Source organism: Rhamphochromis longiceps, linkage group LG1 (genome assembly GCF_057381845.1).
Source record: "Rhamphochromis longiceps isolate RC_006_pf linkage group LG1, R_longiceps_female_GT1.1, whole genome shotgun sequence".
NCBI lineage: Eukaryota > Metazoa > Chordata > Actinopteri > Cichliformes > Cichlidae > Rhamphochromis > Rhamphochromis longiceps.
In genome coordinates this window covers 22238750-22255500 of record NC_140557.1, presented here as the reverse complement: position 1 = coordinate 22255500, position 16751 = coordinate 22238750, and the positions used below count along the sequence as shown (strand labels likewise).

Here is a 16751-nt window from a genome sequence, read left to right as displayed (position 1 = left end):
AGTCAGAACTGAGGGGATTGAACTACCAGAAGGCAACATTGCAGACATAGAGGACAGTTACAAGTACCTGGGGATCCCGCAGGCAAATGGGAACCATGAAGAGGCCGCTAGAAAGGCTGCAACCACCAAGTACCTGCAGAGGGTCAGGCAAGTCCTGAGGAGTCAGCTGAATACACATATATACATATATGTATATATATATATATATATATATATATATATATATATATATATATATATATATATATGTATATATGTATATATATGTATAATTTTTTTCTAAAAAAGGTAAATGACCAGCGAACTTTGTTGGAGGATTGAAACAACGACTCATGTTTGGCCATTTTGGGGCTAGTAAAGGAAAATTTGATTTTCCGTGATATGACACACAACCAAAAATGTAAACAATGTAAACTGCTTCTCCTTTTTTTTCTCTTTTTGCTTTCTCACACCAAGAAACAGCTTTTGCATGCAAAACGATGACATGAAACACCTTAAGAAAAAAAAAAGAAAATATACTTTTAATACTATAATGTCAATGATTTAATTAAAGACTTGAAAGTGACTGGATGGTGATTAAAATGATTGCTTTGCTGTGAGTACAAATTTTTTATTATATTCTTTTAATTTCAAGCTAACACATATTTCTTGTGCATTACGAGGAAAAAGGCCTCATAGCTAAGAGCTACTAAAGAGCTGCTACAGTGAAAAGGAAAACTCCTGCTCTCAAACACTGCTGAGTTATAATGATCCATGACTATGGAGGAACACTACGCGTTTCTCTTTGAGTTTTATGTCCCTTATTACAGCTGCAATACGTCTGCTCACATTAAGCTAATTTATGGCTGAGGCCAGCGTAACAGCAGTATAGGTTAATGAATTTGGCATTACTAATTAAATGTTATTGAGGGATGAATATGAATCCTGTGGTTGGAACAGACAGCTGAGAAAGGGGGAGGAGGGGAGAACGAGACAGAGGACTTTCCTGCACTGTCTCGTTTCCTCACAACAAGTGAAATACGAGAGGTGAAGGTGGAGACGGCGCCGTGTTTGAGGTGAAATGGAAGACATCTTTGTTTCATTACAATGCCACGCCGAAATCCTTTCTCTGATTAGACGCACCCAAAAAGAAAATTGTTTATAGGCTCACAAAGTCTAATTTTCTAGAAAGGAAAGGATACTTCCAAGCAATGCCAAAGTAATAAGCAACACACAAGTCAGACAGAAAATAAATACAGTAATGCAAAATCAAGAACAAGTAATATGTAAGGCATTACTTTTTTGATATTGACCCAGACAAGGATTGTAAATATCTATATGGATGGTTTAATTCTCATTTTTCCTGCCACTCTTATTCTCCCTCTGTTTCACTCTTACTAGCGCCTCTACACTCCATGTCTGACATACTCTCCCTGAGAGCTAAACCTTTCAATTTAGATTTCAATTATCATGTTAGTTTTGTGATTAGACTTTAGTCCTCCAGGAATCAGACCTATCTGCTCCTCTCTATTCCACTTCCCTTGCAATCACATCCCATCTGATGAATTGCGCATATAATTACGGAAGTTATTGAATATGCAGATCACTGCTGACTCTTGGTGTGCAGTTCATAATGCATCAACTCTAACTGTATCAAACAAGGGTCTCTGATAAAGACCCACTCTGATAATGAGAGAGGGCCAATGTACGCTATTAGTCAGAGACAACAGACCCCACAAAGGCTGAGACTCGATTAACAGAACAGAGACACGCTGCAATCTGTATGCCCGCTAAAACGGGCTCTGGGAGCAGCCGGCTCCACCATTGCACCAGTGCACAAGGTGTTTATGAATCAACCAAAATGAGGTATTTCCCCCATGTTACAGTATGTTGCTACCATGGTGTAGCATGCCGTCCAGTGATGCAATCCCTTAGAGGTTTTCAAGAGAGTGGAGCGAAGCACTTTACAGGCACACCCACAGACAGGGAATGTGGGAAATGTTTAAACTTTTGATAGCTTTTAGAGAGCTCTCCTAAACCCTGGCTTGTAAGTGAAAAGAAAAGGGTCTTGTGCTATTTTTTTCCTTTCCTTTCCTTTTCTTTTCTTTCTTTTTTTTTTTTTTTTTTTTTTGCATTATGCATTTTGCTGTCAAAATCCAGTAGATTTGCAACTCCTCAACAGGTCCAAAAAAGCCCTCATTTTTTCCACATAAAGCCAGTCTTTAGCTTAAGCTTTACACACAATTGAGAATACAGGGAAGGGGGAGAAACCAGGGCCTGTATTTTTAGCTTAGGGCTATAGTGATGTGGCTTCCATTTATAGCAGATATGCCTCATATGCCTGATGACGGGTGATTGCCCTGCTGACACCACAGAGCGAGAGTTTAAAGAGTGTACACTAGCTGCACAACACAATCTCCATTACATGCTAACAGAAAAAGGAGAAGCACAACCCATCATGCAGTATGCCCAGTGACACATTTTTATTAACACGGTGTTAAAAATAAGTAAATAAGATGTGTTAGTCAAATTTGGTCACATTTAGTCACATTTATGTATCTAGACTGACCAAAAGTTGTGTCGCTAATTGTCCCCAAAAAAACCCCAACCTTAAAATGTTCATAATTTTTCACATTATCATGTTCTTTATGCAAAAGATCCCCCCCCCCCCCCCCCCTTTTTAAAAAAAATGAGATTGCACACTTGTTTCCTTTAATGCCAGTTCACCTTGGCTACATGCACCTGACACCACTTGTTGGTAAAGAGGAGTGAAGAGGCACATTTTACTCACTATATTTGGTTTACTCCAAAGAAGTGCGTGTTTGTAATTTTCCTTTTAAATATGTTCACAGCTATTTAACTGGGAATCTTTAAATTATCTTTAAAGAGAACTAAAACAAAAACATCACCTATCTGCCATGCTGAAAAATCTTCCCGTGCCCCGAGTTCGTGGTGGCAAGCATGGATCTTCACTGCTATGGATGTCTGTGGTAATTAAGAGTAAGAGCAGGGTTTTAGTACATGGCGCTGTGGTACTTTACCTAGCCCCATGTTATATTTTTAGGTTAATAGGATTGAACATGTTTACACCAACTGGTATATTAAGAAGTGGTCAAAAAAGGTGGCTTAACTATCTTAAAGGGGATTACATAGGCATTCAAATAGGATATCAGTAGGTGACTAATTGGCTGAGACACTAACAGCAGAAACAGAACTTTTGGACAATGCTTGTGTTCAGTGTGAAATGCCTTAGTTGTCTGTAAAATGAAAAGGGGAGAATGGTTTACAGAAGTGGCCAAGATTTGACTGCACTTTACTGCAAAGAGTGTGTTGCAAGTGCAACGACCTTTGTCAGGTTCCAGCTATTGTTTGCAGACTGGTTACACACTCTACAGGCTGTGAAAGACACATCTGCTACCTTTAGCTCAGCAGAAAGCAGGCAGTCAGTCAGGGCTGTGTGTATGCATGTGTGTGTGTGTGGACGGGGTCCTCCGCGTCCCCGCCGAGCAGCTGAGCTACGTCCTTATCCTCTTATCAAATATTTGTCTGTCCTTCACTCTTTATTTGCCTCCTGTTTGCTTTGTTTATTGAAATTTATCTCAGACAGATTGATAACATTTCCCGAAAGTTTGCAACATATTTTCTGTGTTTGCAGCTTTAGAGAAAAGGCTTAACATAATACACGAACCCATATTTGTTTTATGTAGTTTTGACTGATTTCCTGACTGAGATCCAGAGGGTGATCATAAATGATTTTGGACAAAGGGCCTCTTTGTGTGAATGGGGGCCCAGTTGAAATGGAGGAGTAGTTTGAGATTACTAGATTATTTCCTACTAGCCCACTGAGTGAGGCGAGGCAAGCTGCAGCCCTGCACCGTGCTGTGCTGAGGCTGAGTATAATGAGTGTGGTGGCAGGGAACCACAACAGAGCCGGGGCACAGGCTGCCTGGGAACCAGAAGCCCATGGCCCACAGCCAAACAAACACACACACACACACAAATCCTGCTGCACACTTGTGGCTTTTTAAGAAAGCAATTTAGTTAATGATTTCATTTTGGAACTCTGTCATGATGCATGTGTCTTCTGAGCAAGCCAGCAAAAGAATTAAGGAGAAGCTAATGCAGAGGAAAGAGTATTAGTAAACACAAGCTACCCCCCTTTACAACCGCAGAGAGAAATAACATACAACCAAGTGTAATGTGGCATTTTGCTGTGAACACAGCAAAAAAATCACATGGGTAATAGACTGTGGTAGGTGTAGTGCTCGTGGCTCCCGCATCGTTTTTGCATCGCTCTGGACAAATGCAAAGAAGAGCTGAAGCACAATGCGAGTGGTCAGACACATGGTTAGCAGCAGGCCCGTTTAAACATTTTGTGTTTCAGTCGGCATCTAATTCACTACAGCAAAATGTGCTGTATTTCCATGGAGTGGAAATACAGCACATTTTCCTGTTCAACCATGTCTGTCAGCTCTCTGATTTTATTAGGGCTGTGTTTCACATTCATTTACTCAGGTTTTCTCTGTGCCGCCCCATGAATGAAACCATTTTAGCATTGCTAAAACAGCAGCTTGTACATGTCTTCTGTGAACCAAATTTTTGGGCAATTACTCAGATCAGTGGCTGAGGTTTCTGCTTTTGCTCTTCAGATCTCATTTTTTCCTCCATCCTCTCTCCTTTTTTTCTGTATTAGCTGTCAATCACGTGTGGTAACTTTTAACCACCTCCAAACAGAGCTGGGTGCCAGCCATTCATTTAGCCCTTCACTTTTTCTTCACATCCAACCTGTCAGAATGACACACACTGTTGACCATGCTTTCTATTCAGCACTGGCAAATTAATTGGTTTCAGAGGTTTAAATCAGCAATCAATGTCAGTTTCCCAACATAATAAGCCTTAATCATAAATCTTTGAGGTGTGGCTTGCCTGACCCCTATTCATCATGGCTCAGCTAGATGGCCTCATCTGGGTGGAGCAAATGAACTACCCCTGTTTTGATTTTCCAATTGACATGTCACATGAAACATGGCTAGTCTCTGTCCTCCCTGGTTCTACCCCAGCCGTTTTTCTAACAGTCCTTTAAAAACACACACACACACACACACACACACACACACACACACACACACACACACACACACACACACACACACACACACACACACACACACACACACAAGGTCCCAAAGACAAAGAAGGAAGAGAAGCCCCTTTCCCTTGAGCAACAGTTCTCAATGAAATCCATTAATTTATTCAGAAAGAGAAAAAGAATTGAGGGAAAGAAAGAAAAAAGCCAAAGAAGTACAAGTAGGTCTAACTGCAGATAATAAGCTGTTTTCCTCCCATCCCCTTGAATATGAATAGGACGGCTTAATTCCTACAGTGTTAAAGGTAATTTCCTTACTTATCCCACCGAGGATCACAAATCCAGTTAAAAGCAAGATTATTTTTCTTTCTGTAGAAAACAAAAAACTAGCTCATTTTTCGATCAGGACTTGTAATGTACAGGTATATATTAGGGAAGTTAAAGGAACAAGAATAGAAACTGAGAATGTGGGGTACTGTGTGTTGACAATCCATATGCCAACCAACAGCAGTTGTAGCAAACCTGCTGCTGTTTCACTTTGGCACTTCACTTGCCAGTGATGTCCTCGTGATGGCGAGACCTGTTTCCTGCTGTGCAGCACCGCTTCCCCTCTAGTTTCATCAATCAGCCACAGTCACCAATTTTTTATTGGTTTTCCCGCTCCACGTAAAATTGCTCCATTATTAGCTGATGTCCACATTGTGGTATGGATGCTTTTGCTCAAGACTTCCTTTGTTCTTTCAAACTTCTCCTCCCTTTTGAGATTTCCAGGCTCCCTTTAGACTTATTTTTCTTCTCTTTGGCGAGTTGGGATACATCCCTTTACTTCTGTTTGGCACACTGCACAAGCTCTTCCACTCACTATTTTGGCAGCTATGAGAGATGTTACACTGGTTTTGTTGAAGTGCATTCTCTAGTGCACAGAAGAAGTTATCTTTATAAATAACAAAATGGACATGGGCTGAATAGTGCTTTGTTTAATGTCTTACAAAAAGAGGCCCACTCTATATTTCATCTGTCACTATTGCTTTTCTTTCCTTAAACAATGCTCAATTGTTTTCCATTTAAAAAAAAAATCAGGTTCTATGAACAGAAGAATTCTGTATTATTATGTTCCTGCCAAATTCCAATCTCTGTTTTCCTTCTCCTGTTCACAAAGGGCTCATAACTTACTGCGAACTATTAGGCAAGCCACAAAGCTTCACTGTTGCTCAGCAAATAAGGCCGTGTTCCTTGAGTTGTTGTGAAGTTTGCTAAGTGTAGCAGCAGCACCAGAAGGCTCTTTGGAAAAATCCATCAAAGTAGGTCCAGAAAAACAAGAAATGTGATTAGTAAAAAAATAAAATAAATAAAGAGCATCTTCTGGAGTGTGTATTTCCCTAAACAGTTGATTCATATTATTCTCTGCACCGCTCCTCTAGTGGATATATTTTGCTATGGTGTGAGTCCAGAGAAAAGGCCAGTGGTGATTTTTTTTTTTTTTTGGATGGCCATCCTTCAATTGTGAGGGCATACGCATGAGTGAACTTGTGTGTATCCTGGGGAACTGAGAGGCTGTTATGCCATCCAGCTCTGAGATTGTGTCCTGGGATCAGGAAAAGGGCCAATGGCACAGAGGACCAAAAGAGGAAGAGAAGAAGGAGGTGGTAAAGGAGGGATTCAGTGCGTGAGTGCTCATCGACCCTTCCTGAGTAGACAGACAGGGACACTTGAGCACTCTTACACCTGCATCTGCCTTTGCCTAGCGTGGGGGGCAAGGACACCAACCACGCCGTCATAGCAGCTGCACAAGTGTTTAAAGTGAGATACAAGACAGTTCCTCTTGCGGCATATTATTGCAAATAATTTACCCTGCAAAGTAATTATCAATGCTCTGCTCAATATGTAAAGTGCGCACTTCAGGTGGCTTGCTTAATTTGCTCTGGGTGGCTATCATTTGAGCGTGGATTTTTAGCTGCGGTAACTGTGGCAGTTTCTAATAGAGAAGGCATTAGGAGAGAAAGTGAAGTGAGGATGAAGTGGCGCCGTAATTGAGTTGACTTTTTGCAGGGGAAGGTCAACAATAATGGAGGAACAATTTAAACAATTCATTTAGACAAGTCTCCAGTCTCTGTACAGTAGGTTACCTAGTCGGGAAAAATCTCTATTTTCCCAACCATTTGCTTTGCTATATTTTAACACTCTTACCTGTAATTGCTCAGATGCCTGAGATGTAAGACAAAGATGTGTCATTGATTCAAACTGACTTGTAAAAAGCAGCTGTCTTTTAGGGATTGACTTTTTAAAAAAATTAATAAATAAAAAATCCACAGGAATTGCACAATAACGTGTGTACGCACATTCTGTGTATGCAGGGGTTTGCCCGCATGTCGATATGCAAGGCAAGTGTGTGAAAAGCAAGCGCACTGTGCACGGTATACAGCCCGTATTATGAGTTGATTATGTATCCAGGAACCTGGCTGCTGCACAGCATGGCACAATCACAATGGAGGGTGATAATTTAATTGTGCTAAACGGTGGAATCCGTGTCAATGCTCCTCCAGCTGGGAGCTGTCAGGTAGTAATATCTCATTATGGCAGGTGAAGAACCCAGAGGAACCCTACCATGACACCTGTTAGAACAGGAGGAACCCCTGAAGGGAAATACACAGATGATTTTCTCTCTCTCTCACTGGCCCTCCGCGGCTCCCACGCACACGTTCACACACACTAAGCTTCCACACTATTATCTACTATCTACCCAACTTCATTTAAGATATTGTATCCCTATGTTTTGATTTATTATTAGCTGTACATAATGTGTAGTGCACAGTTAATAGAGCGCAATATACTAACAGTGTGCTAGAGGGAAATAGTCATAGGCCTTTTGTTAATTGCATTATTGGAATATTAGAAAGTGAGAAAACTATTTGAATGAGCACATGTTGGGCAAATGTACATACTGATAGACCACAAAGGAACTTCTTTATCTGTAATTGTTTGCTGTTCCATCCCGTTTAAGATATCCTTCGCTTTTTTAATCATTTCTTAGTTTTTCTCTCCTCGTTCCACTGAAAACACACGTAAGAAGAGTCTAATCTCCTCCTCATCTCTGGGACTCATGATCAAAACTTGAGGGTGCAAGACATCAGCAGTGAGACAGACGAGTGTCCGGGTGGGGTGATCGGGGGTGACGGCGTGGAGTTACTTAGGCCATTGTCTATAAAAGGTAAACAGTGTGACAGAGTAGAGACAGAGGGCGAAAGTCAGTCAGACCCTTTTATGATGAAAGAGGAAATGGGATATCTGAGGACACATGGCTCGCCAGTCACAAGACCACCAAGATGAGCAATGCACATCACTCCTCTAATACTTACCAATTATACAGAGGTTGTTTTGCACGATGATGAAACATTATCTTGGGGAACAATTCATGACTCAAAGCATTCCAGGTCATATGAGCCAGTGGCCGGAGAACTTAAGACCTAACCCTTCAAATGTGCGCAATATTGTCAGCTATATATAGACTGGGTATCTTTTCTATCTGACCCTCCCTCATCTCTGTCTTAAGTCGTCAAAGTGACTGGGGCTTTTGTCTTTAAGAAAGATGGCTGCGTATCTTACACTTGTTGTTATGATTTGGATTATCCCGCAGCCGGGTTAGGGTTAGGCTTTTCAAGTTCACCTCATTTTTATTGTTTTGTAAAAGCACATTTTGGTCATAATAAAGTGAAACAGGGCTGTTTTGCTCACGCACAAGAGGCAAAGGATGCATACAGTCTTATTTGAACTGAAAATATAATCAGATTCCACATGCTTTGGTGGTACCCTCATTCAGCTAAATTCTGCTCCCTCTTCTACACCTCATCAGATGTCTTTGTTGTTTCTGCGCTGATCTATTGCACGTGCACGCCTTTAGATCACAGCCCTCTGTGATCGCCTCTCCAAATATGAGGAATAAAATACTGTATGGTTGCCCTCAGATATTTTCAGAGAATTATTGCCACACTTCTCCCTTTCCCTTTTAATAATATGAGGTAGTATTGTATGGGGCTTGTCAGGGGTTGGGGGTGGGGCAGAAGGGTTTCTCTGCACTCTTTAGCTGCCTGAGCGCAGCCCTCCCAGCACTGCTAATAAATTATTAACTCCTGCTGACAAATACTGTTATGGAGCTGCAGATCTGTTGCATTCTTTAACAAGATTGCTGTAGACACATGTTACAGGAGGATGGAGTCTCCATTGCTCCCTCTTCTTCGTTTCTCTCTCTCTCTCTATCGCCTTCTCTCACTCACGCCTCAGCAGTTTGACTGATGGCTGGAGACCAAAGTAAAAGTGCCTGAGAGACTGAATATTTTAGTGGTAAAATAATACCACTTGATTTACTGTGTAATACAAAAGCAGTGCTTTGTTTCACTCTCACACTCCATTGAGGACGAGGTGCTTGTTGCGCTTCAGGCTCGAGCTTTTTGTGTGCATGAATAAAAAATATGTCAGAATATGCGTTCGGCCTACTCCCGCCCCACACACACACACAGATATGCGCACACACACACTTCATTTCCAATAGCCCAACTTCTACTCCCTCCACTTACCATTACATGCATGCGCTGAACTTTGCTCTGACTTCTGATTGACAGTGAACAGTGCGCAATTTTAAGCTCATTTTCTCTTTGATATAATTGAAGGAAACAATTTAATAACTGATTAAAATGAAGAGCTGAGTCGCACTAAAAGACACAGCCAGCAGCATTTCGAGGCACAGCGGCTAAAAAGTCAGAAGAAGAGACAGAAAAAGAAGCACACAAGCAGTCAGGCACGGGACCACACTCCTGCATTACTGTCTACCTGTCTTGGTGGGTTTGTTTGTACAGCTGCTGAGACACAAGAGATCAACTTAGGCTACTATTGTTTAGGCCTCAATTCACTGCCCAGGTTGACTGTGACTGTGTGCAAGAGAGTGAGTGAGTGAGTAAATAAGCAGCAAAGAGGATGGTAACAACTCTGTCACTGCAAATTTTTAAATAGTAAGTAGAGAATTGTCTGATTTTCTTTGGCATAAATTCCCGCCGCACCTCTCAGATCTTCTGAAGTTGGTGTTTAGGGTTTGTTTTTTAAAGGTAAAAAGAAAACTTTGCGACACACTCTTTAATTTCTTTAACTATTGCGCCATATCTATTTTTATGTTATTGGTTCATTTCGTATTGTCTTCTATTCTGAACTTTTCACAATCTTAAAATTTTGCTTTCTAAAACTTGTACAGCATGTTTGGATCCAGTCTATAGTATTCAGCTGTGTGTGTGTGTGTGTGTGTGTGTGTGTGTGTGTGTGTGTGTGTTTACATGGACAATACATTTTATTTGACACGCTTCCTTGAGAAGGACCAGGAACCATTACAGTCAAGACCTTGTTAGCAAAATCCTTTTTTTAATATGAAAATACCTTTGCCTATCTCTTGGTCCCCGGCTCTCAGCAGAAAGTGCAAGGACACCATCGCACCACAGCCTGCCTCAACCTTGAGAGCTCCCACCCCCACATGTCAAGCTGAGGGTGAAACTAAAGTGCTGTCACACTGACCCCTGTGGATAGAGCAGGAGAACAGGGCAGATGTTGATCAGTGATGAAATGCAATGCAAGAAGTATCTTGAGCATTTTGTCGCATACAAACACATAGCTGTAACTTCCCACCCCCATTTAAATTTTTTTTTTTAAAATTCTTCCTTCTCCCATGCAAACGCAGACCAACTCACACACCATGACTGTGAGCATTTACAGCTTGGTTTTAATGATCGATATCCCAGAGTTGAGAAGAATAAACAGAACAACAGATATGGGAAAGGTAGATTAGCAGCTAAATATGCTCCAGCTTCTTCTCTCCACTTTAGATCAGTAGGAAGGCCCTATTATCCTCTTTTTAATTTAAAACCAAACACATAATTAGATTTTCTGGCAGTGTTTAATTTCATTCTTTGTAGCGCACAGCATGAGTGCAGGCTCATTAATTGTGAGAAAACGCGGAATTGGTTGTATAAATTTTACACCGAAAAGAGTTGGGCTGTTTAAAAAAAGAAAAAAAAAGAGAGAAATTAGAATTAACATGAGTTTCCTTTGCACCTGATATGTCAAGTACACTCTTCACTGTAATATTCATGAAAGCATGTGACAGATTTGTGAATTTAGTCCTCCTGCGAGCTTTGGTTTTTAAGCCGCTTAAGTAGGATTTGATGGCCTGGGGGAACGCTGTCAATAAATGTTAATAATTTCCTCATTTGATGCACGGAAACAAAAGGAGACAAGGATGGCTTTTGTTCGTATCTGACTGGTTCAGAATGAAAGAAAACCAAATGAGGGAAATTACTAAATTATTACGATGTTTGGAGGACAAAACCAAATATGTTTGAAAAATAGAGAACATCATTTAGGTAGCGTATGAATAAAAGACAAAGAAAAAAGAGGGGGGAAAGCAATCTCGTACCAGGAGTTAACTCATTTGTTAGGTTTTTCACTTTTTATCTGGATTTAGTCCCTCTCTGGTTGACCTGCTGGCTGAGTAACTGTTGTGGGGTTTGGACCAGAACTCAAATAGGGATGATTCCAGCCACAGATCAAGTCATCCATCTGCATTAAACAAAGGATTAGGGACCCCATGGCCTGCCCCCAACTCAGCAGCCCAGAACAGCAACAGGTGACAGCCAGGTTAATCATTCATCTCATGCACCATCATCCCCTCAGGTGCACTACCTGTAATCCCAGTGGCAGCTACGAACCCCCCCCTCCAAACTTGATATTCATTCATGAAATTCTTCAACAACTATAAGTCATAATCTTTTTTTTTCCAACTATTTTGTTTCTTTGCTCCACAGCAGAGTCATGTCTTCCAAGCAAGCCACGTCTCCTTTTGCCTCTGTGGTTGATGGGGATGATGCCATGAGTCAGGAGCATTTGTCTTGGGAGAAAGAGGAGAGCGCAGAGGCCCATGGCACACCACAGCTGCCGCTGCACAGTCTGCTTCACGGAAAAGCCCCTGATGAAATGCAGCCGCTCAGCAGCGTACCATCAGAAAGCGATTGGGACAGCCTGGTGTCAGCCCAGCAGCGCATGGTGAGACATTCATACGCAGTTGCAAAACAAACCTCTAATAGAGCCCATGCTGGTTAACCAATAATGCCAAACATTTCAAAAGTCTCATACATTTTCACAAAGCATCTTTGTGCAGATGAAAAGAGTTTTAAATTCGCACAGATTTGAGCTGGTTTTTCACCTGCCACTGGGGACAGCAAATGTTTCACACAGAGCATCACACAGTATAAAAAGCAAAATGACAGCAATAACAAAGATTTCAAGTACAAAATTAAAAAAAAAAGTAAAATATGACAGCAAGCCATTTAGCAGGACAAATACCAATGTAGTCTGCTAAAGTTATACCGAACTGGTCGATCTCTAAACCTTTTTTATTATTCTGTAGTGACTCTGTGATACTTATGGAGTGAATGAAAAACAGTGTGAGCTACTGTGGGGCGTAGAAGACGAAGCTCTGTTTAAATAAAGCATAGTAATACAGGACAATTTCAAACCTATTAGTATGCACTTATGTCTTACTGTCCTCCCGGGGGTATTCACGATCCAAGCGGAGCAGCCACTCATTGTTCCTGGCTTGTATAAAGAAGCTTAGCTGATATTCTATCACCAGCTCCAGCCCCGTGGTTCTGTAATGCTCTGAATCCTCAGGGATTCTGGAGCCTTTCAGACAGGCAACTGTGCCAAACATTAAACCATGAACTATTATTAGGTTAAAGAGGGGATCTCTAACTCTTCTCTGAGCAATGTGAACGGCACATAAAATTACTTAATAGCAGATGGAGAGGAATGTAGCTTTATCTGCTTTCTTTGGTGTGCTTTGGATTTACGTTACTGCAAAAAAAAAATTGTGTGCTCAGTGCGTGTGTTGTTTCTCTTGTTTTGTGTAAGCTACATCTGCGGCAAGACCCCCAGATGCTGCGCATTTTAAGTGGAGCGCCGCTTTGATATGAGCAGAATGAGGAAGAGCATAGGCACTTGTGGGCTATAGACACAGGAGGCAGGTGGTTGTCTGTGACAGACGGGCCTGCGGTAAAGAGACCCAGAGGGCTTCTGAAGTAGCTCTGCAGTTTGCCACTGAGACCCTCAACACCTTAGAACACACACACACACACACACACACACACACACACACACACACACACACACACACACACAGGATTTCTCAGGTTCTTGTCATCTGTAGCACATTACAGTGTGTCAGCAACAGGATTTTAGTGAATTTTATGATGTACAGCTAAAAAAAAAAGCATATAGAAACACTTCACAAACATACATAACTAATATATAAAATAAATAAACTATGTGTCACACAAACTTAAATAAAATGTCAGAGACAAAACATTGAGTTATGTAACCTCTTAAGGATAAAAAAACTTAAATACAAGAAAGTTATTTTTTTTTAAAGAAGAAATATGACGGCATCAATCACCATGTTTTCTTAAAGAAAGTATAAGACTGATCTTTCACTGATGTAAACAAGGCCAGCAGCCATTGAAGTAACAAAAAAAGAGTCTGCAGGTCTGAAAACTTTCGATATGACTTTGATTCAAGCACAACACATCATGAATAGTTAGATAGTAGCTATTTTAAATGTTAAAGGTAGTGCTGTCAAGAGATTAAAAAAAATAGAGATTAATTAATTATGATTTTTAATTAATTGATCTAATTAATCTCTTTTTTAATCTCACCTAAAAATAGCTGAGGAAAGCCCTCAACTTATTGTGGCAGACCAAAAGACTGATATAACAAAGAAAGTGACTTTATAAAGTCATTTATTGTTTAACAAACGTTAAACAGATGCAACCATTTACATACTGTTGTATTCTTTTGTAAAATAAGTGGAAAAATAAATACAAATAAAATCAAATAAATTAAGTGCTGCAAGTTAGCACATCAGAGTTGCTCTTTTCTGAGCAATACAGCACTGGAAATTCCTCTGCTTCAGATAATGAAAAATAAAACTGACATTGCAGTGCTGCAAGTTAGCACATCAAAGTATTCTTCCATCACAAAAAAAAGTGCTGAACATCAAGCAATCTATTCTAGTAGGCTACAAATGACACAGCAGCTATGCTGACCACATGTGTCTCATTTCTTCTTCCTCAGCCAGTCGCTAAGACACACCAGCCTGGTAACATTTTCTGGAAGCAAGGCTGCCCTTTTCTTTTGCACTATGTGGCCTGCAAGGCTAAAGAGTCTCTCACAGGGTACAGAGGTAGCTGGGGAGGCCAGGTACTTTTGTGCTAGGACTGACAGCTTTTCATAGACTCCTGAGTGAGCATACCACCACTGCAGGGGACAGTCATCAATACTGATGCTGGGTTCTGCTCTGTAGCGCTGCAGCTCTCCAGACTCAATTCCATCTTCTGAGTCAGAGTCAGACCCCAGAAGGAGTTCGCTCCTCCTCTTCTTCTGAGCTGGTCCATCATCCTCTGTGGAGGGCTGGAGACTATCTGCTCTTCTGGGCTCTGCTGCCTGGAGCATATTCTCCAGAATGGTCCACACCTGAATGAATGAATGAATGAATGAATGATTGTGATTAAAACTAAGTGCTTTTTTTTTAATTTTATTTAATCTTGTAAAGAACTTTGTGTTCCATATAATAAATAAAAGTTTGATTTGATAATGAATTGGACTCATTAGTCCAGCTTAACCTTATTGTCCTACCTGTTCCCTCTTTTCTCTTGGAAGACATTTCAAATCCTTAAACCGTGGATCCAATGCTGTGGCCACCTCGAACCATATCTCGTTGCCATTAGCTCGTCGTGCTGCCAGATCCTTCTGGAAGGCATTCTTGAACTTCACCACGTAGGCAGGATCATCATCAGTAATGTCCATGACACGGTACAGATGGCGAAAAGCAGGCAGCACTACAGAGCAAGAGACGTAGGCCTCACCACCCAGCAGCTCTGTCACATACCTGCAGAGGTGGAGAGGTTTGCTAAATAAACCTAGCTGGATTCATTTAAATCAAAGTGTAACTGATTTCCAATTTAATTGTCCTTAAAAGTTCCTTGTTATGTTCATTAATTTTGATTTTACACATGTAACAGTAGTTTATATAATTAAAATGGGAAGGTGTTTATTTGAACTTACTTGCATGGTTCAAGCAGGAGCTCCAGCCTCTGCAGTTTCGCCCACTCAGCTTCGGTTGGCAAGACCAACCTGTGGTTCTGTTGGTCCAACGTAGCCTGGACAGCCTCTCGGTTACATAGGAGGCGTGAGACCATTGCGAGAGTCGAGTTCCACCTGGTGGGTACATCCTGTATAAGTTGATCGCTCTTCTTTCCGAGTGCTACTTGTTGTTGGTTAAGTTCTGTGGTACTCGCAGGGCTTTGTTTAAAATGACCAACAATCTTGCGGCACTTTGCCAGTACACCGACAAAACCACTGCTATCGAGACATACCGTGATGGTCCTCTGGAGAATGTGAGCATTGCAGGCGATGTGCTCATATGGAAGTGCTCTCATAGCAGCCAGCATGTTTGCTGCGCTGTCTGTGCCAATGGTGGATATCTTGTTTTCAATACCCCAGTCATTTGCTACCTTGAGGAACTGTTCGGCGCATTTATCAGCAAAGTGCCTGGTTTCTGTTCTCATGACGGTCAGTGCAAATGAGTTGAGGTTCCACTCACTATCAATAAAGTGTCCAGTCACCCCAAAATAGCTGTGGTTGCCAGCTGAGGTCCAGTGATCTCCGGTTATAGCAACACAGTTGGGAGAATCCTCCGCCAAAATCTCAAGTTTGTTTTTCTTTTCGCCGTCGTACATTTTGCTGATTTTGGTCGTTACTGTAGTCCTGCACGGCGGCTTGTATGACGGGTCATTGGACGCAATTTGCAACACCTCTGTCAATCCTTCGTCCTCTACTATATTTATCGGCCTACAGTTCATCGCTATCCACTTGGCAATAACATTAGTCAGCCTGTCGGTCGCAGACTTGCTCATACGAGGGGTATTCTCTAGTTTTGTTTGGCGAAAAGCTTTGCTCTGGCTTGCTATATTGCTAACGTCTTCACTGCTAGCTGTTGCTGCACTCGCGGCTGGGTGCTTTGCGTTGAGGTGATAGGCCAAACTTGAGCTGCTTCGGTGGTAAGCAAACTCCTTCTTACACTCTAGGCAGACCACTTTACCTTTGTCAATGGTGCCGTCGGGGCGTTTATGAAATACAAATTTCCCGTTCATTGGGCCAACAACTCTCAGATGCGCCTCCATATCCACACTGTAAGCTAATCACCACTTCTCACCTTGACCTCACGACGTGACTCCACCCCCAACAAGTCAAGCACAAGGAGCCCAGCACATAAAAACGGATTTTATAACATAGCAACTCTCATACAAAATCAATGACGTCAAGAGATTAAAAATTAGATTAACGAGATTAAAAAACATAACGCGCTAAATAGCATTGTAATTAATTAATCGCAATTAACGCGATAATTTGACACCCCTAGTTAAAGGTTGAGTGTTTTATTACTTCTATATTATTCCCTCCTCTTGCCTTGATTTTGTCACAGTCCTAATTGGTATAATGTACAGTTAGGAGTGGATGTTTTTTATGCCCATGCCGTCTTCTACGCTTGGAAGGTATTTCAACTGAATAATAGGTTGAATAGTAAGTGGGAGTAAGA

General features: G+C 41.3%; 2 protein-coding genes across 10 annotated transcripts in view; one reads left to right on the top strand and one right to left on the bottom strand.

Moving 5' to 3' along the window:
* Positions 1-16751, top strand: part of sox6 (SRY-box transcription factor 6) — a 135928-nt gene that overhangs the window by 36916 nt on the left and 82261 nt on the right. For 7 of the 9 annotated variants that reach the window (XR_014910663.1, XM_085402518.1, XM_085402559.1 and 4 more), the window contains one exon: positions 11905-12142. Coding sequence is in view for 8 of the 9 variants with exons in the window: in XM_085402518.1 (XP_085258644.1) it covers positions 11905-12142 (238 nt within the window). In the remaining variant the exon portion in view is untranslated. The remainder of the gene's footprint in view (positions 1-11904; positions 12143-16751) is intronic. The other 2 variants (XM_085402549.1, XM_085402542.1) reach the window with 1 other exon arrangement.
* LOC146678701 (E3 SUMO-protein ligase ZBED1-like) lies at positions 14130-16351 on the bottom strand. The gene is made up of 3 exons (XM_085402502.1): positions 15218-16351; positions 14789-15041; positions 14130-14626 (listed from the first exon to the last, which is right to left on the bottom strand). The coding sequence occupies exons 1-3, from the start codon at positions 16333-16335 to the stop codon at positions 14210-14212; spliced, it is 1788 nt and encodes a 595-aa protein (XP_085258628.1). The 5' UTR covers positions 16336-16351; the 3' UTR covers positions 14130-14209.